The following is a 24,815-nucleotide window of genomic DNA, read 5'->3' as shown; positions in this document are numbered from 1 at the left end:
TTACTTGTCTGATATTTTAGTGATAGCTATTTTTATTGGAAAAGCCAAGAGAATAGAGCATAAAACTATAAAAAGACTCAAAAACTAAGATTTAAATTGTCTTTTCTCTACAGTCTCCTTTATCTTTGTCTTTAACAAGTAAAGAAAGAAAATTATGCTGATAAATGTAAAGTTCTGTTTAGGAGTTAATATGGATATATGTCCATATTACCAAATTATTAAGTATAGTTTTACTTTTTGCTTCCCAATTGCAAAAAAATTCAAAGTTAGGTTAAGGGCCGATTAACATCTTATAGAAGACTCATCCATTCTCCCAAGGAAAGAGCTCTGGTTAAAGGCAGCCCCAAGGAGTAGGAATATTTTTGCATAAATGAGGGGGAAATGGAAAGATTAAAATACCCAAATTAATTTTGGAGCAGTTGAGCAGACTACTTGAATATGAAGCACTAGGGGTTAAGAATTAGTGCTGGGCCCTCGATGGTGGCAAAACAAGTTAAAGTGCAGCACTAGAAGCTAACTGCAGCTGCTTTGGCAGCTCAATTCCTGGCCAGGGAGGTGACCCACATGGAGCAGCAGACCTCTCCTGCCTTGCCTGCTGTGCCCCTCAGCAGTGTACGTCATCGATCTGCCTGTTCTGCTCCCCACTCTGTCTCTGGTGAATCCTCTCACCCCCTGCACCTCTGGTCTGTACCCCACTTCTGTATGCATAAATAAATAAATCTTAAAAAAAATTATTGCTACAATAAAGAGTGCTGTCAAAATGATATAACTAAATAATACATGATATTAAAATATATAGGCCTTTGCTAAAATACACAGTGACTGAACAAGAGAAAAGATAATCATCTATTACAGTTTCAGATACCAGAGGAAAAATTGGAAGGAGCATGTTGCTTGAGAAGTCAACAGAAAAATCAGGGGAGCGGGATATAGCTTCTTAGGAAACATTTTAAAGGAATCATATTGAGCTTACAGCAATGGACCCTTTTTACTAAAGTCCTGGAAGGGGTGAGACTGCTTGAGTGGGGTTCAGATAAACATACTGAGACCACATTAGGTAAAAACCTGGGTTTGCCTAGAAATACTAAATAATTCAAGAACCTGAACTAAAAGGGACCCAGCAAACTTGGAGATGAAACCAGCAAACCTGGAGATGAAAAGGGCAGATCAGGAAGAGTCTGACCAAACATAAAGCTGAATTCAACTGTACTGATTACTAAACAAAGATCTTGAAATGCATTTATGAGTTTACACCCTGCTGTTCTTTCAAACTTTAGGAAAAATTAAGACTTTTTAATATGACATGATACAACAAAAGCAACTTTCTTTCAATCTGGAGGCTAACCACTGGAATCCAGTTCTGATTCTACTACCTACAGTTTCATCATTTTGTGTGGGGAGAATCACAAAACCTGTATAAAAGGCAGTAGTATTCTCTGGTTGGTCAAAATAAAAAAATATTCTGTAACTATATGCCAAAGATTTGCACTATTACAGGACAACTGTGTATAGATGCTGAAGAGGGAACCCATTACCTCAGAATTCTGTGTGTTTGGGGTGCCCAGGAGCAGGGTAGAGCTTAGAAGATGTGCCCAGTGTGGCAAAGGAAGGAAGGGATATTCACCAAGGCAGTCACTATAGCCAAGGCATGAGCAAACCCCAGGCAGTGGAAGAACCTCTGTTCACTCTGCCTCACCCTGAGGAGCACTGTTAAGCACAGAGATGAGGGAGAACACAAAGAAAGATGGAGGCAAAGGGCAGCATGAGTACTCACAGCCAGAAGGACTACTGTTTTAGGCTGTCTGAAGTTGCCAGACTAGTGTACGGACAATATGTGAAACAATAAAGATCAGATCCAGCTAGTCAGAGTGTGTTCTGGGACGTACAACAGCAGCAATGCAGTATGAGTTGCAACCGAGTCACTGGTTCTACATTCCACTCCCCAGTTCTAAATAGAGAAAAATATTACCCTCCCCTCCATGCCCTGACATCCCTGCATCCTCAGTGCCATGGGTTCAGTTCTGCTGCAGTTTCAAAATAGACCCTTTTCCAGAGGTAACACATCCAGAACAGGTTTGTGGAGCACTGTGCTCAGAAACATGTAAAGACTAATGTTTAAAGTTCTTTTGGGGAAATCAAAGTGTCATATCATGGAAAATTAGAAGATGAATGTTAAATGTATAAAACCCATCATCCAAATCTAAACGGCAAACTTCATTTCCCATCCATCTGAATAAAATTGGCCTGCTACAATTAAGATTAATTTTGCATGCAAAAGGTAGCAAAGAACATCACATAATGATCTTCCAAGTCTTGAAATAAAATCCTTAATGATTCAATTTAAAGATTGGCATCTCAGTTACAGGAAAACAAATTGGAGTTTTTGATTTTTCACTAGGGATCTTCCAACACACTCATTTTCCAGGGCTAATGGTAAATTTTACTCAAGATTCTTGCCAAGTTTACTACAGTTCTATAAACAGGAAAACACCAACTCTAAATATTTTATACAGAAGTAATGTCAGTTAAAGCACATTGTCACATTTAAGATGATTACTTAAAAGCACACCTAATTATAATAAATACTTTAAAGGTAGAAATTTTAAAATCACCTTATCTAATCAGTCATTTTCTTATCATGTGACTGATAGGCAGAATATTAATGTTAATTTGAATGATAGTTGAAATATAGTAATATATTCCTGTTTTCAGTATTTGCCAAAATTTACTGTTTCAACTATACTTTCCAACAAATTATTTCTCTCACTGATTTCTTCACCATTGCTAGTATTTGTTCTATCTTATATGATTCATAAAACTTGTAGAAATATATTACTTTCCTGGAGCTCGTATTCAAGTAGTTAGTTATACCATGTATTCAAAATTTTATATGGCATCTTCATAACAACTCTGTATGAAAGAAACTATTACTATTTTCACTTTACAGTCAGGGAAACTAAGGCATAGAGACATCACACAGCTAGTAATCAACTGTTTTCAGTTACTAAATGCGCTACATCAGCTCATTTTCTGTGTGTGTGATTAGTACTATATATGTGATTAGTACTTCAGTCATCACTTATTGCTGTTTACTCAAATCCACTACACCACAGATCAAGAAGCTGATCACACCTCTTAAAGAAAACAGCAATGCTAAGTTTTACATGATGGGTATGAGAGTCTATGATTAGGATAAAAATCAGCTCTGTAAGACGGAAGGGAATTTTTCAACCCATGCAAATACAATTGGTGTTTGACAATGTTAAGGTACTTGATCTTTTAAATTGCATTATTACAAGGAAGAGAAGAAAAATGTCTTGGCTGAGCAGAAAGGCCACGCCTTGGATTGCTCAGGTTGCTATGCAGACACTAACACTAGGAACACTGGAAAAGACAGCCTGATCCTCTCCTGCATCTGCTTATGGGCACTGAGAACAGACTCTTGCTTTAATTTTAAGTGAATTTCATCTACATCATAAATTGAAAGAAAAAAGACAGATGAAAATTAACACCAATCTAATACTTTGATTTTTTAATTCATTTTTATTCATATTCAAATTCCACACATTTGAATTAAAAAAAAAACTCAGAAATCAGCAAATTACCTTGAATGTAGCTCTGTGCTGCCATTATTATATTTGCTTCCTCTTTCCCAGACACCATAATCAGGGACACGGTAAACTCTTTCAACACAAAATACAAGGTTTTGAATAAAAGAGACCTAAAAGAAAAGAAATGAAGCATAAGGACACATAGAATAACAGGATCTCATGGCACTAATAACAACAATTAGGTACACTTAGAAATCCAAATACATACTTGTTTAACAATACTTTTTAACAACATTATTAGGTGACAATTAATTCTGTTATAATATAAAGTTTTCTAATATAAAATTAAAATCTAATACAACCACACAGTATAGAAATAAGAATTAAATAATCTCAATGCTCCAACTATAATTCTTTAATAACTCACTATTACTGTTTATAAGAACTATGCATCTTAAGAATTAAGAAAAAACATAAAGCCCTGTTTTAAATTACATCATATTTGGCAACTAAAATGTCCATATAAAATGTTAAATAAGTCTAAAATGTGGCAGATAAAAAGGTATATCTCAGTTCTACATTGAGTCAGTCCCATGCTGACCCAAACTAAAGCCTATTACTCCCATAAGCTAATGTCCTCCGTGCCTTCCACAGGTTCCCCGACATATAAAGTCAAGGGAGCAAAGATAGTTTTTTCAAGATATGGTGCTAGACCAAATGGACATTCACACACAGACAAAAAAAAGTAAATCTAGGCCCTCCCTGGTGGCGCAGCGGGTTGAAGCGCAGCACTGAGAATCTAAAGCCGCTTCCTCATGAGTTCAATTCCCGCCTGCCCCGGAGGTGACAACATGGCGTGGCAGACATCTCCTGACCCGCCCGCTGCTCCCCTCAGCAGTGTACTTCGTCAATCTGCCTGTTCTGCACTCCACTCTGTCTCTGGTGAATTCTCTCACCCTCCACATCTCTGGCCTGTATCCCAGTTCTGTATGCACAAATAAAATAAAATCTTTTAAAAAAAAAAAAAAAAGAACACAAAATGGGTTATAGACTTAAATGGAAGAACAAAATTGTAAATTCTACAAGGTAACGAGAAAATCTAAATGACCTTGGGTATGATGATACCTTTTTAGCCATAAAACCAAAGAAGTTATTCATTAAAGAAAAAATTTGATAAATTGGATTTCATTACAATTAAAAACATCTATTCATGAATTACAATGTCAAGAAAATTAAAAGACAAGCCACGAGAGAAAATATTTGCGGAAGGTGTATTTTATAAAGCACCATTATCCAAAACATATAAAGAACACTTAAAAATCAGTAACAAGAACATAATCAACCCAATTTAAAAATGGATCAATGACCTTAACAAACACTTAACAAAAGGAGATGTGCATATGAAAATATATTTTATATGTCATCAGGGAAGAACAAATTTAAAAAACAATCTGCTTTGATACCACTGCAGAGCAATTAGAATGGCCAAAATCTGGCAACAACAAATACTGTCGTAACAGGAAAGCTTTTACAGTGCTGGTAGGAATTCAACTTTGGAGTAGCATGGCAGTTTCTTACAAAACTAAACATGCTGTAACACATCGTCACATTCAATTTTCTGAACTCTGTAACTGAAAGACTTAAAATATACAGAAAGTGCATTTAGATGTTTCTAGCTTTAGTCACACCTACCAAAACTGGGAAGCAACCAAGATGTCCTCGGTGGGTGAATGGATAAATTATGTCCATCCAGTGAAATGTTATTTAGTGCTAACAGGAAATTAGCTATCACATCATGAAAAATCGAGGAAGGATCTTAAATACATATTAGCAAAAGAAACCAATGTGAAAAGGCTGTATGTTTTAAGATACTAATGATATATGACATATGGAAAAATAAAACATGGAGACAGCAAAGATGAATGATGCCGGGCTGGGGAGAAGAGGCAGAGCGCAGAGAGTTTTCAGGGCAGGGGAAATATTCTGTGCTGCTATTAGGATGAATATACTGTACTTAAGAGTGAACACCAAGATAAACTGCTGCCTTTGGGTGGCTATGTCACTGTAGGTTCATCCTTGTAAGTAGATATAGCCTTCTGTTGGTTAATGTTGCTATGGGAAGATATTATTGGGGAGAGGGGGGTTGAGGGTCTATTGGAACTCTCTCTGTAATGTCCTATTTTTTTTATTATTACATAACAGTTTATTTTTACATCATTTTGTACATTTTTTTTCCATCTCAATTGTAATCCCCGCGGGTTTCCCATCACCATGTCACCCTTGTGCCATCACCATAATCCCGTGCACTTCCCTCCCCACCCCCCCATGTGTAATGTCCTACTTTTATAAACCAAAAACTGTCCTAGAAATAAAGTATAACAAAAGCATTTGATTTTTTTCATTTATGCTTCTACATATGTTAAGTTCTCTGAGGGAAGGGCCTTTCACTGCTTTATCCCTAAGAACTGTGCCTGAGGTATAGCAGATGTTCAATAAACATTTTAACTTGATTGTGTATCCTCATCACTACAGATCTACAGTTGTACAGTTTACCAAATTCTACATTTGCACAAATCCTATAACATGCCTATCATCCATTCTTATTTCTTCTTGAAAGTTTCCATTCCCTACGTTGACACTCATCCTTCCTCACTTGTCTCCTCTTCCTTCACCCTAAAGAGCATTCTTCAGAGTTCTGTCTCATTTTCTGTATCACACACACTTTTTGCCTCCAGGAAGCTCATTCATTATCCTGATTTCAACAACAGACAGTGGTATAAAAGAAAGCACACACAGAAAAACACAAAGGCAAGAACACTGTGTATGAAAGATCTGATACTGCTCTCTACTCTACTGGGAACTTGCTGTACGATACTATTAACTATACAGCTATGTGACACACGAGGCCCTGATCTCCACAAAGCAGAGTAAGGTATTGCTCATGTATTTTTACAATTCTGTGAGTTGAGCTCTGAATAATTATAACTCTATGAAACATTTTCAAATGGATTTGCCAGTATGTTCTACCCTCTTCTACTGTTGGTAAGCAACTCTCACTTCTTTTTTACTCCATAAAACGACTGGTTTTCCAAGTTCTTGGTCTAGAACTATGGATATAACCTTTGGTTACTGTGTGTCCTTTGTTCTTTCCCCCACCCCCAATAAATCTGACACCCAAATTTTCTTTTTATTTCTCATTATTTCTTTGGTTCAAAGGGGTGCTGTCAATCTTGACACAATATAACAAGTCTCATGTCTGGCAATGAAATCTCCATATTCTTCCCATTCCAGTCTGTGTGCCTCTACAAGGTGCAACACAAACCACAGGTTCCGGTGGGCTGGTCAGGTTCAGTTTTGCTCATTTCCTACTGAAACACACCTGTGAATCTTTCTTCAGCCCCAGTTCAAACCTTCCTTCAATGGTGAGGCCTGTAACTTCTCTCTCTTAATTAAAATTGCACATCAAACCAAGACTATGGACTGAAATTTTCTTTGTTCATGTGTTCTTTTTTCCCCCAAATCTAATTAGCATACAGGTCTACCATAGCTTATTTGCAATATAAAATTCCACACTCTGAAACCAATTGTTTCATTCTTAACGCATTTGTCAGGAAACCCCAGAATTGACATGAAGTAATCTGCCTTACTTACCCACTTTGTGTGAATATGCATATGTCTCATGACAAAAATAGAAGTATATTGTTAATGGGATCGGCCTTAAACCATGATGGGAATTTTCCATAAATAAGGTACACAGTAGTTCTTTTTTTTTTTTAAGGTTTTACTTGTACATACAGAACTGGGGTACATGCCAGAGGCTCAGGGGTGGTGAGAGGCTTCACCAGAGACACAGTGGGGAGCAGAACAGGCAGACTGACGAAGTACACTGCTGAGGGGAGCAGCGGTCTGCCACGCCATGTGGTCCTGGGCAGGCGGGGATCAAACTCATGCGGAAGTGGCTTTAGCTTCTCAGAGCAGTGCTTTAACCTGCTGCACCACCAGGGAGGGCTGCACAGTAGCTCTTTTTTAAAATAAAGATTCTGATACCTAAAACATATTTGCCCCCAAAGTTTTATTCAGATAAGGAATTATGGATCTATATAAAGTCTCTGAGCTCAGAAATAGTTATTTCGTACATTTTGCACACAAGCAATACAGTGCTTTCGTATGGAGGGAGTACTTAGGGGACTGTGAGATTGTTAGAATATAAAATAAAAATCACTATCTCCAAGTTCAGGGCATTCTGTGTACTAACTTCAATTCTGACTCTAGTCCATGTACCCAATGTTGCTGTTTGCTCCATTTTCACACCAATTTCTAGTTTATGTGGCCTTGCTTTGAAAGTAGGCATCTTTGAAAGTTACATTTTTGAAAACTGACTCTCTCCTTCTCTACTTCCCTCTCCTTCTTTCTTTCTCTCTCTACCCTTTATACTGCTAAAAGCATTCACTACAATAAATCAGTGTGAACCAGAATTTATAGTTTTTCCTCAAATTTAAGGTTGACTATATTAAAAAACCTCTATGATAGGACAATTTGTGAATAACAAAGTTCACATATAATGATGAAATAAGGTAAGGATTGATATTACAAATGATCCAATAAAAATTCATTAAAATATCTTAAATAACATTCATAAGTAAGACAATTCAAACCAAACACCAAGTACAAAGCTTAAATTATGCTTGAATTTAGACATGTTGAATTAGTAATAATGGCAAGCTGGAACTGATGTCTACTTGCTGCTCTTTTCCTATTGAAATGTTTCAGGCTCTCATTTGAAAATGCAACTTTCTTCGCTGTTTCAAAGGACATTTATAAATTAATTTTGTTTAAATGAGTTAAGTGAATATTGAAAGCTTTTTCCCCCTGCATCTTGTATTCATGCAGAATTCAAAGGCTTTTATAATTACATACCCTTTAATGTGACTAAGCCATAAGTCAGCAGTTGCTTAGGAGAGCAAAAGTAGCCTTAACCCACTTCATACACACCTTCCCTGACATTCAAGGTCAAGAAGTTTTAGCCCTGGCACAATACCTGCCTGCCAGGCACACAATATCCAACTGCCTGCAGCGACCACCCGTTAGGGTGAGGCCTGGCTGTGAAGGTGGTTTCCACCTGCTTCTCTTTCTCTCTTGCAGTACTTTCAACATAAAAATCTCCATTCTTGACTTGCCTTCTGTTTTCACTTTTCCATTTTTTTCTACTTCTTAATTCCTTCTTTTTTGCTAAGTATCCTAAGCAAAAATGATTCAAAACTCACATTCACCAGAAGCCCAAATCCTCATAGTAAAAAAAAGAAAAAAAAAAGTTTAAGGACTAAATTCAAGTATATCAGACTTCTCCAACACAGAGTAGCTACAGCTGAGTAGGAGAGCCTTGTCAAAGGCAAGCCAGGTTTCTTTCTGTCAAGAGTAAATGAAATAACCTAATATAAAACAATACTTTTAAATTAACCTACCCACCTAACAAAATGCTGAAGTTCAGAAGATGATAAAATTCTATTTGGGGACAAAGATTTTCTACTAAAATTCTTACTTCTCAAAACTTTTACTCTTTAGTTGGGATATTATATTCTCTTTGATGAACTGTATGAATTTGTTGTAGACTTCTACATTAACCCATCATGGGATGTACAATATAGAAATACATTCACCTGTTTCTTAGGATGTCTTTTCACATAAGGACACTATTTCGTGCTGCATGGCTTTTTAGTTAATGTCATCTCATTTGTTTATTTCTGCTTTTGTTTCCTTTGTCATTTGAGTCAAGACCTCAAAGTCACCTCTGAAGCCAAAATTTGCTTGTATTTTATGCTATGTACTTATGATTTCGGGTCTAACATCTATATCTTTCATTCATTTTGAGTTTAATTTTTTTGTATACTGTGATATAGTGGTCTAGTTTCACTCTACAAGTAGCTGCCCAGTTTTTACATCATTTGAAGAGACTTTCCTTTCTCCATTGTATTTGTTCATATACATGAGAGTTTATTTTGGGCTTTCAATTCTATTCAGTTGGTGAATGCATCTAATTTCATTGATGTCATACTATTTTGACTGTAGTATGGCAGCAATATAGTTTGAATTCTAGGTGCTCTGATAACTCAATTCTGAAGTGATTGTTTTGACTATTCAAAATCTTTTGTGGTCCCATATAAATTTTAGTAATTTAACTCTATTTCTATGAAGAATGCTACTGAAATTTTGATAGAGATTGCACTGAGTATGTACATTGCTTTGGATAAGATGGACATTTTAAAAATATTAATTATTCCAATCCATGAGCAATATACAACTCTATTTTTGTATGTGTCTTTTTCTATTTTTTAAAATAATGTCATATGTTTCTTTCTGTTCCAGATCACTATTTGCCTGCAGAGGCATAACTAATTTTTGTATTTTGACTTTGTAGCATGCCACTTCACTGTACTGATTTGTTGTTTTTAAAAGCTTTATAGTGAGGCATTCCCTGATGGTGCAATGGATAGAAGCACAGCACTATGAAGCTATGTCAGCCACTATAGCACAAGTTCAATCCCCAGCCAAGGGGGTGACCCACATGGTGTGACAGACCTCTCCTGATCTACCCACTGCCCCCCTCAGCAGCATATTTCAGTTGATCTGCCTGTTCTTCTCCCCAATCTGTCTCTGGTGAATTCTTTAAACCCCTCCCCCCGTCACCCTCTGACTTATACCCCAGTTCTGTATGTATAAATAAATAAAAAATCTTTTAAAGAACGCTTTGTAGTGAAAATTTTTATTTTTGTGTATATTTCATGTGGAAAAATGGATAATTTCATTTCTTTCCTACTTTGGGTTCCTTTTATATAAAGATCTTCATTTTTAAATGTATAGAATAGGTATAAGTTTTCTATGTTAAAAGTGGCTTAACACTACAAAGAACTCAGTTGAAGGATTATACTTTTAGAACTATATTTCATACATATACATATAGGTACAATAAATAACAGACATCAGCTAAATTTAATAAATGTTAACAAGTATGTTAGACTTCTCCAACACACTGCTGAGTAGGAGAGCCTTGTCAAAAGGTGAATCAGTTTTCCTTTGTCAAGAGAAAATGAAATATCCTCATATACAAATAATACTTTTCTCTTAAAACTGTCTTCTCTGCTTTAGATCTTATTTTAAGACAACAATGCAAACAACTGAAGCTCTTTTCCCATAACCATAGCCACCACCTCCCCACACTACCCCAAAATAACTATTATCCCATAATTCATATTAATAATTTTTACCATATTTCCACATTTATGCTGCATATATTATTGTTTTTGGACTAATACTCCATTCACTTGAATATGCCACAATTATTTCATCGATTCTCACAAATAGAGATATTTACATTGAGAACATTCTGTATTCTGAACTAGTTCTAGACTTTGGGAAAAGAGACAAAAAGAGTAATTTCTATATGTTTCATCTACCTTAATGTTAATATTGTATTAACCTTGATCAAATCAAGAAATTAGTATTGAGTACTACTATTATTATTTTGTTCGAGAAGCCTATCCAGCAAAACTCATTGTATTTTGCTTTTAATTAGAAGAGACTTAGTTTATTTCTTCCTCATTCTTTCCTTAGTTTTCATGATATTAATACTTCTCATTGAAGAGTATTGCCAAGCTGTTTTATCACAATTTCTGTTTGCCTAGTGTTTTTGTCAAGATTGGACTCTGAGGTTATACTTTTTTGTTAAGAATATGACAAAATTGGGCCCTCCCTGATGGCACAGTGGGATCGGGTGCAGTACTGCAAGCTCGCTGCAGCCACTTCAGTGCAAGTTGGATCCCCAGCCCAGGAGCTGACCCACAGGGCGCAGCAGCCCTCTCCTGTCTTGCCATTGTCCCCCTCAGCAGTGGACTTCATCCATCTGCCTGGCCTATTCTCCACTCTAAATTAGTTGTCAGACTGTGAAGAAGTCACAGCCTGTATTCGTTGATGAGTTCAGCCAAGATCAGCTGAGTTTCAGCATATCAAAACTGGTCAACTCTTCTGTAAGCATATAGTAGACAAAATTTGCTTAAAGGTCACTAAATTGTGGAGTGCTTTGCTAAGAAAATGTAATAGCTAAGTGATATAATAAATCTGAACAGATACAACTATTGGGCCCTAGGGCTTACCTACACCACCAGAACAAATGCTAACTGCGCATTCTCTAATGACTGTCCACAATTGGGGATTTTCTTTTATTTGTGCTTGGTTACTTAATTGGCTTTTTAAAATGAACTACATTTGGTTTATGTATTCTGCATTTTTGGAGTAAGAAAGGCTAAACAATCTGCTTATTCAGCTCGATCATCACATTTACAGAAACTTGACCAAATGTTTCTCAAAAACAGTTAACCCACTTTCTGATTGCTACAAAATGCCACAAATGAAATTTCTTCCAGCTCCTGGAATAATCTAGGTTTTCTTAAGTTTAGTTATTGCTTCATATTATTACCTCTCCCTAGTATAGTGTCACCTAAACAATTTCTACACTGCCTTCAGGTATCAACCTGAATGAGAAATTTTCCTGGAAGAAAAAAATGTCTCAAGGTCATGTGAGATGCTATCTTAACTCACCATTTTATTCCATCATATATACTAGATTACTACACATGGAAATTCCCCAATAATTAGTTGTTGAATAAAAATGGCATATGTTTACACATTTTAAGCACAGAGTGAAAAGCCATTTATCTATTTAATGCTTTGGCATTATTGAAGAAAAAGCTATCATTATACTAAAACAGTGATAATTTATGTGCATAAATTCCAAGAATGTGAAAACCAAAGAATGAGCCTTTTCTTGACTGAACTGCTTTCTTTCCAAAATATTAATTTAGTTTGTTCTTGATGAGTTATTCTTCTAACTCAGTTACACTGTTAAAGGTGCAGGCTTATTTTCTAAAGAACATTTTCCAGAGATTTCAGGAAAAAAATCATGATATCATCCTAACAACTCCTTGCAGTGACATCACCCTTGAGGTCTCAATGCTCTGTGCTGGGTTTTTTCCCTGCCCATTTTGCTCTGTTGGAGCTTCTGCCCAGAAGTTCTGTACTCGCCAAAAGTAGTAAATTGGAAGTGTCAGGGGAAGCCCAAGAGAGCATGCTATGAGATAGCATACTCCACTCCTGGCAGTAATAATACTGCCCTCTGTTTGCATGCTCTGCTAACAGTGCTAGCTTGTAGTTTGACTACACACTCTGGCTGTGAGCCCAGAAGTCCCATGGGGGGAAGGGTGGCAATATACCCATGCTGTCTGAAGCCCCTTCTCTAGGAGTTCCCTGCCAAACGTGCTGTGTGTCCAGAAGTGCTGCATTCTCCCACTGCACAGTGAAACAGGCACCAGAAATAGCACCAGTGTGGTTGCCTCCCAGGTAGGGGTCAGCAAAACCTCTGGGCAGACTGCATTCACTGAGACTATTCTCAACTTCTGTAGTCTTAGTGGAGGCTGAAGGCCATGGGGTGGGGACACTCAGGCTATCCCAAGTCCACAGTCTAGCAATTCCCTGCCTTAAAGTCTCTGTGCCTGATATTGCAGGATATGCTGCCTTCTCCCTCATTATGCAGGAAAGCAGGTGCCAGAACTATCAGTTCTAGAACTGTGCTTCAGATTCCCAGGGCAGGCACAAAGAACTCAGTAGGCAGACTAAGGCTACTGTGGTCATTCGCATTCCATTGTAGGCACAGGATGCCTATGCAGTAGGTTGCACAGTGAGGCAGGGTGGGCATTTTCCATGACTCCCCAAGGTGGGTACAGACAATTCTAAGAGTGCAACGACCACCGAGGGGAAAGACAAGTGGCTCTTTCCACTGCCTAAACCAGTCCCCAGCCACATGGGTGTCCTTCCTGGAACTGTTGATCAGGCTGAGCTCTCAGAAGCATGTACATTCCTCCTTCCAGGCTGGAAGCACAGGAGAGGCCAAAGCACTGGTGTAGGGAAGACCTGAATCACTCCCAGTGATATGGCACCATTCTTGACTTCCCATTTCCCAGTCATTCCTGCATGGTTTCTCTGATGGTTTCTCTACTTCCTCCATGCTATGACACTGGTCTTCATACCCTAACTCTGTTCCAGATGTGGCTGAGACCTCCAGCTGCTTATCCTCAATACCCCTGAAATAAGCAGTGACTCAGTGATATCATCTATCTACCAACTTTCCCACTTCCAGTTCTAAATCATTTAAATTAAGCTCTCTCCATGGACCCATTTTTCTAATACTAAAATCTAATTGTTCTATAAATTGTAATTCTAATATTAAAAAATCATTTTCTAAATGTCTGTAAATTACACTTAGCTTGTAACAGTCCAAACTGGATACAACATTCCAAGGAAGATTTGACCCCTAATGAGCATTAATCTGCTTCTAAACTAAAGCACTTCTTAACTGAAATATAGCCCAAATTATGTGAATAAGAGCAGGGTGGAATATAGTGTAAGGTAAGAGGAAAACTTTCAAGGACTTACTCGTTAGATAGAATGTGGGGTGGGGTGGGAGCAGGGAAGAAACTATATGGTAGCAATGACCAGTATATGGTGACCTGATGGGTCTTCTAGAGGGCAATCTTCTTCTAGAGGGTTAACAACAGCCTGTCTATTTTTAAATATCACATATATTTAAGTATGTAAAATACATAATATATAGTATATATTCACATGTTTACATGGTTGGTGGTTGGTTTAGAGACACTAAATCTCCTGTGAGAACTACTATCACTACCACAAAAAATAAAGAAAGCTTCCTTTAATTAAAAAAAGGCAAGTTTTGAACTATCTCAGTGAAAATAATTTTCTAATAGATGCTTACATTATGAAAATTTAACATATTATAAATCACAGGTAAATAACACTAACAACCTCACGTAACAAAGTAACTGTCAGTTTTCCACAGCTGTTGAGCACCTGCCATGCAGCTACTCTAATTGAGATGGGTTTTTGTATAAAATACACACCAATTGTGAAGACTTAGTACAAAATATAGGATACGAAGCATCACCTTAGTAATATTTTACATTTATTATACATTGAAATTCAGTAGATAAAATTAAATGTTAAAACAAATTTGATGTTTTTCATATAGCTACTGCAAATTTTTTAATTACTATGGGACTCATACTCATATTTATCTTGGACAGCACAACTGTAGAGACTGGAACAAGAAATACACGCTTTCTCTGCCTGCCTACTCCACTGAAGGTGACCTCCTAATAGTTGGATCAATAAAGCAGAAGTCGAGTCAACAAGGGACTTGTAGAAAGGTTTTCGATGTTTCTGATGAAAAGAACAATGTCTAGTGAAAAGTACTAACACATATCATTTTTGCCAAATTCCCCTTCTTTTACCATAAATAATAGAGCAGCCATTGTGAGATAATAAAGAGAAGAGAAGCTGACCAGCCTAACAGCTAGCCAATATCTAAGCAATGCATTACATAAGAGAAAAATAGGCACCTTTTAAGTTAAGTCACTGAAATAACTGCTGACACACACAAAAGCATTTCCACATAATTACCAGCAGTTATCATTACAGTTTTTAAAAAATCAAAGATAGACCCTCCCTGGTTACACAGTGGGTAAAGGCACAGCAATGCAAGCTAGCCAGGGCTGCTTCAATGTGAGTTTGATCCCCACCATGGAGGTGACCCACATGGCATAGCAGACCTTTCCTGACCCACCCGCTGCTCCTCTCACCAATGTACTTCATCAATCTTCTTGTTCTGCTCCCCACTCTGTCTCTGGTGAATCCTCTCACCACCCCTGCAACTCTGGCCTGTATCCCAGTTCTGTATTAATAAATAAAATAAATCTCAAAAAAAATCAAGGATAGTGACTTGGACATGATTACTTGATTGTGGAATCAATGAAGTAACAGCAACTTCAAGGCAACAGCTGAATTCTAAGGACCTCCCAAACATACAGTTCAAAATAGGTGTAATATATGACAGGAGTCATTAATACAAGTCTAATGGTCTGTTATTATTTTATTTTTATTGCCGTAGTATTGTTTAACATACTATGTGATTCACAGGTATAGGATCACCTCTCTTCAGATGTACAGAACTACTCATTCCTATCACCAAGACACCCACACTCCTCTTACAAAAGAAACAGACTATCCAAAGGAAAATGCCTAGGGATACAACAGGTAATCACTCAATATTTGAAAACAAATGGATAGCAGGCATTTAGGTGCATAATTCTAACTTATAAGACAGGCCAGCCATTAAATGTGTTGTTACACAGATGTTTAAACGTGGCAAAATGGTTGAAGCATATTGAAGTATTTAATGCAGTTAAAAATACATTAGGAGTCCCATCTTAATTGATTGTATAGAATGAACTGCAAGATAAAAGGCTGTGTGTGGGGAGAAAGAAGTATAAATAGAAAGCTACACTAAAAATAATTACAAATAGGAATGCAATCCTCAGAATGGCAAAGGTCTTAGAAAATCTACTCATCCATAAAAGTAACAAGATTACTAACAAAGACCATCAAAATCAACTTTTTCAGGGCTCTGGTATTAACAAGAGCCCTTGTAAACAAGAGTTACAACGATCCAAGGCCATTTAATCAAGAAAAATGACTGACACTTCAGGTAGCATGAGCTCCAGCCCTCCCCGCCTCCCAGCTGTGGTAGCCCCAGTCACACAAAGGTTGTCGTCATGAAAGCCAGCAGAGTAAAAGCTGCCAGGAGGGACAAGCTAGAATGTTCCCAAATCACCCTCTCAGCCAAGTGTCACTATTTGATCTGACAACTACTTGAAAACTGAAACTTACAGAACATTTTAAAAATGTCCAGACTTGGAGTCTGCTCCGGAAACACAATTGTTCCTCCCAAAGGTAAATGTTGAAAACAATCACTGGCAACAACTTAACATTTCAGCTACCTGGAAAAAATGTTCTAAATGATGGGGATGAGGTACACAGGGGACTTTGGAAAGTGCCAGCATATTCCTATACAGCCAGAGGGCTGTGTGTATGGCAGGGCTGTGCCCATAATCAAGAATTGAGACACAATCTCATAGCACTGGCTGAATTTGAAGTTCTGCAAACGCAGAAAGTGAAACCTAAAAGACAGTTATATATTGCATGTGACACCTTTCATGGTGTACCCAAAAAATACAGAGAGGACATTGTGAAAGATCAGAAGGCCTATCAGTCAAACAATTTAAGTATCTGAGTTTTGTCAAAGATGTCAAAGGCTTCACATGACACAATACAAAAATGCAAAAAACTTTTTCAAGAAATACACCAAACAAATAAAAATACAACAGTGCTTAAGGAGGGGGGAAGAAACCTAATTCTAGAGTTGAGTAAAATATTACTATGTTTTATATGGAAATAATTGTATTCAATAATTGGATTAGGATCACTCCAACCCTAGTCTCCAAGACCACGAAAACTATGGAAATTCAAAAATATGTGAAAATGAAACAACACCCTAAACCAACAATTTAAAGAGGAGCCCACAAGGGAAATTAAAAAATATGTTGAGTAAGTACAAAAGTAGTAAGATGCTAGCTAAGCAGAGTATAGAGGTAAATTTATAATAGTAAATGACTTTATTTGAAAGGCAGAATTATTTTAAATCAATAATCTAAACTTTTACCTATAGCTAAGAAACAAGACCAACATAACCAAACAAAGCAGAAGGAAGTAAGTAATAGTAATTAGAAGGCAAATAGAGACTTGAAAATAATTTTAAAAGGCAATGAAATAAAAAATTGATTCTTTGAAGAATCAAATTGATAAATGTTTAGCTACACTGCCCAAGAAAAAAGAGTCTATATGGTTCAAGTTACTAAAATTAGGAGTAAGGATATGCTAATACTACCATGAAAAGGAAGAAAAATGGTTTATGACCTAGATGAAATGGACAAATTGCTGTAAAGACTTTACAAACTACCAAAATTGACTCAAGAAGATACAGAAAATCTGAATAGACACAAAATAAGTAGGGATGAAAACAGTAATAAACTTCCCATAAAGAAAAGTTCAGATCCAGGTAGCTTCACCAATGAATTCTACCAAATGTTTAAAGAATTAAAATCAATCCTTCAAAAGCTCTTTCAAAATGAGAAAAGCATACTTCTAAATCTATTCTATGAGGACATTAAATTCAAATACAGATGTTCAAAGGGAAGAAAAAAAAAACAAAGAACAACAAAAATATATACAATATACATTAAGAATATTGCTATAGGGGTTTCCTAGTGGCCTAGGGGTTAAGTCTGAGCACTATCACTACAGTCCACCAGCTTTCAACCCCAGACAGGAGCAATAGATCTCTTCTGTCTCACCAGGTGCTCCCCTTGGCAGTAGTTCAGTACAACTGCATGTTCTGCTTCCTACTCTGTCTCTGGTGAATCCTCTCACCACCCACCCTTGCATCTCTGGCAAAGCACAGTGAGGCTATCTGAAGCCATAGTAGCACAAGTTCAATCCCCAGCCAGGGAGCTGACCCACATGGTGTGGCAGACCTCTCCTGACCCACCTGCTGCTCCCCTCAGCAGGACATTTCAGTGGATCTGCCTGTTCTGCTCCCCACTCTGTCTCTGGTGAATCCTCTCACTCCTTGCCCCTCTGGCCTGTTGTACCCCAGCTAACATTTATAAATAAATAAAAATCTTAAAAATTAAAATAGCTGCCACTAATCAAAGCAATTTTATCAGTACATTAATAACAGTGGGAAATCACTTTTGGCTGCTATTTATTGGAAATTGTTATCACACAGTGTTCTGCTGGAACCTGGGATACTTCCCCCCATGCACTGAAGCTTGGGGTGGAGACAATGAGAAGCCAAGTAAATGGGCTGCCTGTGGGTATCCTCCACAGAGCCATGCTTCTTAGGATTATACTACCCAAAATGTTTGAACACCACTAATTCACAGTAATGTAACAGGGTGGTCCCCAGGAAAAGGGGAAGTTCCAGGTTCCCTGCCCCACCCAGAAGGAAGGTGGAACTGAGGAGAGAAGAGGAGTCTGAAGAAGGAAGCAGGATGGAGAGCCAGAAGGAGACTTGTTCCAGGCTGCCTACCCCATCCAGAAGGAGAGAAGAGAAGGAATCTGAAGAAGAAGAAAGCAGGATGGAGAGCCAGAGACTTGTTCAGGGAGCCATGGAACAGAGAAACATGTGAAGAAACTTTGCTTGCTTATGATCCTGGACTGGGTGAAACAGATATGAGTGAGAGACCTGGGGGGAGGTTGACTATGGCAGCTTTTATCTTACTTTTGATTTTGCTCTTTTCCTCCTAGGCTTGTCTGGCCATGTGTGATCCTTTTCTATGGGTCCCAGCCAAAAGGTGCTTTAGGCTTGTGGTAGGCTTTCAGGCCTTGCTTTGAACCAATCTCTTTTGGGTGGACTTCCACCCATGAAGGGATAGGTAACTTCAGGTGTTTGATTTAGAAATTGTATGAAATTAGAAATTGGCTTCTGTATTGTATACTCATTGTATTAAAGTTCCTTTCCATTAAAGCTCTTATGTCTTATCTTGATGTAGCAGATGGCAGAACCTGTTTAGAGCAGGCAGGTTTGGGGGGTTCAGGGATGCCCTCTCTCCCTGCCCCGTAACAGTAATATGAAAACAATTTGGATGAAATGAAAACATGTTAACTATCTGGTGAACCAAACAGAAGAAATCATAAATGAGTATTATTCATTCCCTATTATTTATTCTCTATTACCTTCACTTATAATCAGAAATACTATATTAAAACCATAAGTGGAAGGAATTAACATAACTATAAACTACATCTGTCTAATTCATAGTGCCCTCAGTGCAGTCAAATGATGGTTTGGGTGGGCCCTCCCTGGTAGCTCAATGGGTAAGGATAAAGCACTGCAAATCAGCTGCAGTCACTTCGGTGCAAGTTCAATCCCTGCCCAGGAGGTGACCCACATGGTGCAACAGATCTGTCCTGACCCACCTGCTGCTCCCCTCAGTGGTGTATTTTAGTGTATTTGCCTGTTCTGCTCCCCACTCTGTCTCCGGTGAGTCCCCTAACCACCCCTGCACCTCTGGCTTATACCCCATTTCTGTATGCATAAGTAAAGAAATCTTTAATAGTAATATAAAAAAGATGGCTTCTGCGTTCAGTAGACGATGCCGCTGTTCCCAGTACAGGTAGCAATAGGCACGAGCTAGCAGCACACAGCAGGTCTGTTCTTCGATGAAGCTCCCACTGTATAAGACTCTGCTTCCAATGTACCCACTGCAAAACGTGCCCGTGTGTTTGTTCAACATTAGAATTTGTTCAACACTAGCTTCCCAATTCTGGGATATAAATTCTTTTCAAATTCTTAATAAGAATAAGAATATGGTATTTTGAAAACAATCCTACTGAGGTTCCACAAACAAAACAATAGGGTAAAGGCATCTTTTCACTTGTAAAAGGATGGTTTATGAAAAGTAACAGTGTGAAAAGATATAACTATGAGTCTGCAGACCTCACTTTACTTTCATTGCTACTAACATTTTCTGAAAGTTACAAGTTTTTATTTCATATCATCTGGAATAAAAAGCTTTCACAGGAGTTTAGTTTTATAACCTGTTCTATATTTTGCATATTTTAAGTGATTTGCTTTAAACATAGAAGGATTTTTTTATTCAATATCCAAAATCTTGTATCAGATTACAGAATTTAAGAATAACAAGTTCCTGTAAATGGAAAATTAAGTTTAAGAAAAATGTGAAGATATTCTCTGAGGTGAATTCAATTATAGAGAATCTGGGGAAATCATACCTCATCAGTGTTATAGATAATCTGGAGTCCTGAGGAAATCATTTCCACAAGGTAAAGGAGATACAGTGACACTGCATTTATCTGGAAACAAACAGTAACATGAAAAGGTTAACGTAAGAAACAAAAGTGTTAAGTATAAAAGCTAAAATCACAACTTATTTGTTCTGATAGTGGGTATAAAAATTTTCTTTCCCATTGTAAAAGAAAGAGCTGTTAACAAAACCTTAAAATCCTCAAATTAATTGATTGTGAGGCCTCTGACTAGAAAAATGGCTGCAAGTAAAACTGGTAGCAACTGTTTCTATCATATTTGTTTTCTAAGATTTATTTTCTAACCTGTGTCTACAGTACATCTGCTTTGGAATAGCTTTGCCCCACAGGCAACTATGGAACATCAATCCATCAAAATGTATGCAAATGGAGAGATAAGATTAGGCAAGTAAGACATTAAAACCATGCCAACAGGGGCCCTCCCAGGTGGTGCAACGGGTTAGGACGCAGCACAGCAAGAGAGCCACAGCTGCTTCAGTGTGAGTTCGATCCCTACCCCGACCTACCCACTGCTCCCCCTCAGCAATGTACTTGGTCAATCTGCCTGTTCTGTTCCCCACTCTGTTTCTGGTGAAGCATCTCACCTCTGGCTTGTAGCCCAGTTCTGTATGAATAAATAAATAAATCTTAACAAAGAAAAAAAAACTATATCAATACACCATAAACAATAAACAGTGCATCTTGGAAACAGTCAAATTTTCAGAATACAGATTATAGAAGCAACTGCAGGAGCACATTAATTTTAATCAGTGGTATAGCATGTAATTTAAAATATATTTGTGAACAAATGAGATTTATAAACAAATGAGTTGTTTTTCTTCTTTTAGTTTCTTAATTTATTAAAGGCAGATTAGATGATCTAACCAAAAAAAAAATAAAATGACAATAATGTTCATTTTAACAAATGAGACCCACAGAATTCTGAATGGGATGTGTAAACTGACTCAAGTAACAAGCAGTGAAAGATAAATGCTACCAACATAGATAAACTTTGCAAACATTAAAATGAGAGGAGCCAGTCACAAAAACTACGTTTTGGGCGATTTTATTTATGATGAAATGCACACAATAATCAGACTATAGAGATAGAAAGTAACTGGTGATTGCCAAAGGTTAGCATCTGGCTTTAAGTATTTAGGCTGACATAAAGTTTTAAGTGAACTTTCTCAGAAAATGGTGGACAATACAGTCATCACACAGTCAGGCTCATCCAAATAGTTTTTTAAAGCACCAACACTGGTATGTCAGAAATGACATCAAAGGAATTTCAATCCTATGGACAACCATTTTTCAGCTACATCTCCAAGAGCTCTCTGCTCTATCTTTTGAGATACTTCTGTGTGAAAACTATCAGAAAGTGACAAATTGTAAAGAAACTGATAAATAACAGGTTGTCTGGCTTTTATTTAACACCTATTATGTAACAGGCACTGAGCTTAAATTGTGGGAGACAAAAAACAAATGAGCCATTACCTCCTAAAAACTCTGTTTCAGACAGCAAACATATTGTCAGCAAAAGGTACATAAAACCTAGTATGTGAACATTATAAAGAGGTATAAAAAGCCCCAACATATTCATATAACACTAATTCTCAAAAAACTGGTTATAAATAAGTATGAGTTTCTGCTTCATAGAAATGCGAACACTGCTCTTTCTGTGATCGGAGGAGTCATACTGAAGTTAGAGATTTCAGATCTCTAGAGAGAAGGGAACTACAAAAAGAAGATACTACTATTTTAGGAAGGAATATATGAATAATATGTATTCTGTTCTATATATAACAGAACCAAATGATAAGTGGGAAGAAAATCCATTAAATATACAGTATATAGTTATATCCTAAAACAAAGTACTACTGTCCTGCTAAAGCAGTAGAAAGATGTGAAAGGAAAATCAAAGTAAAAACAAAGCATAAAATATGACAATGTATTCTTAGTCCAGGTTAATATGCAGTATAAAACAATATTCTTAGTCCAGCTTAATATGCAGTATAAAACAATATTTATAAACTTCAAAATGCCTTCTGAAATTACATTTTAGTGCAAAGTTTTAGCTTTATTGAAGGTTGTTATGCTAAAAATGAACCGTCACATAACAAAAACTTCTGATTTATAGTCACATCACTATAAATTGTCTTAGTTCCTATTTTCTAAGTATTGAGATTCTTCTAAATTTGATACCAAATATAAGCTTTACTCACTGAAGAAACTGTAGGTGATCTGGTTTCCTGGATAGCAATAACACTAATTCATCCTTTCGGCTTGAGGATCAGGTCAGATTTAAGGTACAGTCAACGACCAATTCAGTCCTTGTGGTTAGCACTTTATATTATTTCATGGTTTATGGTTCATTTCTTTTATTTTGAACAAGTTATGACATCAATTTTTTAAAAACTGCACAGAGCCTCAAATTTTCTATAATGAAGAGTATAAACACAAAAGCAAAAACTCTGCATGCAACCTATCTTTACCTGCAGATGACCATATTCCTCACAGGAGAGCATCTCATCCCCTGTGTGCACATTGAAGATCGAGTGAAGACAAGTTGTTGGGCGTGGATCCTGCTTAAACTGCTGCACCTAGACACAAAATTAAAATGTAAGCATTGCCAGCCATTCACATCCTCGTCCAAAGTTAGTTAATTTTCATGAAACCTTTTGATGAGTGAAGGTGTAGCTTTTAGGTAGAGAACAGAAAAAGAGAAATGTCTAAAAATAAAACAAAACAGAAAACTCATAACCACTCATAATGTGATAAATACTGAATTGATATTTCACAAACTGTAACTCAGTGCGATGGGGGACACGTTACAGTGGAAGCGATAACTCTGCTCTTCTGGGTCATATTTCAGCGTCGTGTCATGGTCCAGTGTATGGGAGATGGCTCTTTGGAGATGTTCTGTGGCACTCTGTGAAAAAGTGCTCCAGCCACATTCTAATTCAGTGAGTGTTCAAAGCTTCAAGTGGTACTTCTCTGAGGATCACAAAGTAGAACATATGTTCCTGTCCAATGTTTTCATTTCTGTTTCTGCACACTAATTACTAAGACACAAATTCCAAGAGAACATTAGCCTCACCTTTAGTTAATGAAAGTAAAATTTAACAACTTTAAGATACTAAGTAAACTCAAAGTGATCTAACAGACAAATGCTAAAAACAAAAAGGATCTTAAAGGGCCTGTTTAATTTGCAAACACAGACTGATGCCAATTTAGGATGGGATAGTTTAAGATTTTCCAACTTTAGAATAGTGCAAAAGCTATATGCATTCAATAGAAACTGTGCTTCAATTTTTTTAATTTTATCTTTTTCCAGGCTAGAATTATATAGTCCAATACTCTCGTGATGCTAGAACAGCAAGGCATACAGCATCTAGTCAGCCTCATGAAGACAAGAGTATACTGTGTGGCCACCATTTTCTTCTGTTATTTTCAATTTGCAATGGGTTCACTGGGACAGAATACCATCATGAATTGAGGAAGGACTGTTCTGTGCTGGTTGCTGCAAATATGAGATGAATAGGAATAGAGAATGTATAGAAAAACATATAACACTATGTAAAGGCAACAACAGCATCTGAATGTTTAGCATTCTTGCCTCGTTAACTTAATAGCCACATAAACCGCATTCTCTTCTCTAATGTCAAATATTACTTATCCTCAAAAGCGTAGCTCAGAAAACTTCTTTTATAAAGTATCCTCTGAACCCCAAATAAAATTCTCTCCTCTGGCCTTTCACATCAGGATGTGAAAGGCATTATGTTTTTATTAGTTGTATCTCAGACTATCTTATAGTCTTCTGGAAGCTACACTATCCAGTACAGCAGCCATTAGCTATGTTTGACTAATTGAATTACAATTAAATAAAATTAGAAATTCAGTTCATTTGCCACACTGCAAAAGAACAAAAGTACAAATAGCCAACAGCCACATGTGACTAGGGACAGCTATGTTATTCAACACAGTAATAAAGCACATTTCTATCATCACAGAATGTTTAATAAACACTGCTATTCTAGAGGACTCATACAACTTTGTACATCCTCCTAACCATCAGAAGACCATGCACCAATACTGCTCCCTATGAGAAAGTCAACAAAGGAGAGTCAGAATCCACCATCAGGATATCAGGCAAGACAGAATGAGGGCAAATGCAGAGAAGTATGTTCTCTACCTACATAAACTGACCAAGCCATCCAGAGTGTCAACTCAGAGAAAGCAAGAAGGCTAGACTTTTGCAATATCAACTCACTGACAATCATGTTAAGACAACACTAATAGAGATAAATATGCCATTTCTCTCAAATGATCACAATTACTACCTGAAAACAATGAACGTTATTCTGGGCTCTTATATAAAATATGGTTACGTTCAAACAGACACATTTTGCCCACTTGGTAAGAATGTAAAAAGGAAAGGCTTTATGGGCAGAATGAGGTGCTTCAATTAACAGCACT

The 24,815-nt window shown here is 37.1% G+C and overlaps 1 protein-coding gene across 3 annotated transcripts in view; it reads right to left on the bottom strand.

Annotated features, from left to right (window-relative positions):
* PHKB (phosphorylase kinase, beta) overlaps positions 1–24,815 on the bottom strand; it is a 199,894-nt gene that overhangs the window by 126,407 nt on the left and 48,672 nt on the right. For all 3 annotated transcript variants that reach the window (XM_004690319.2, XM_012730657.1, XM_012730656.1), the window contains 3 exons: positions 22,832–22,939; positions 20,310–20,390; positions 3,606–3,721 (listed from right to left, as the gene is read on the bottom strand). In XM_004690319.2, coding sequence (XP_004690376.1) covers positions 3,606–3,721; positions 20,310–20,390; positions 22,832–22,939 — 305 coding nt within the window. The remainder of the gene's footprint in view (positions 1–3,605; positions 3,722–20,309; positions 20,391–22,831; positions 22,940–24,815) is intronic.

Source organism: Condylura cristata, unplaced genomic scaffold (genome assembly GCF_000260355.1).
Source record: "Condylura cristata isolate star-nosed mole 26May11 unplaced genomic scaffold, ConCri1.0 scaffold00028, whole genome shotgun sequence".
NCBI lineage: Eukaryota > Metazoa > Chordata > Mammalia > Eulipotyphla > Talpidae > Condylura > Condylura cristata.
This window is presented reverse-complemented; position numbering and strand designations above follow the sequence as displayed.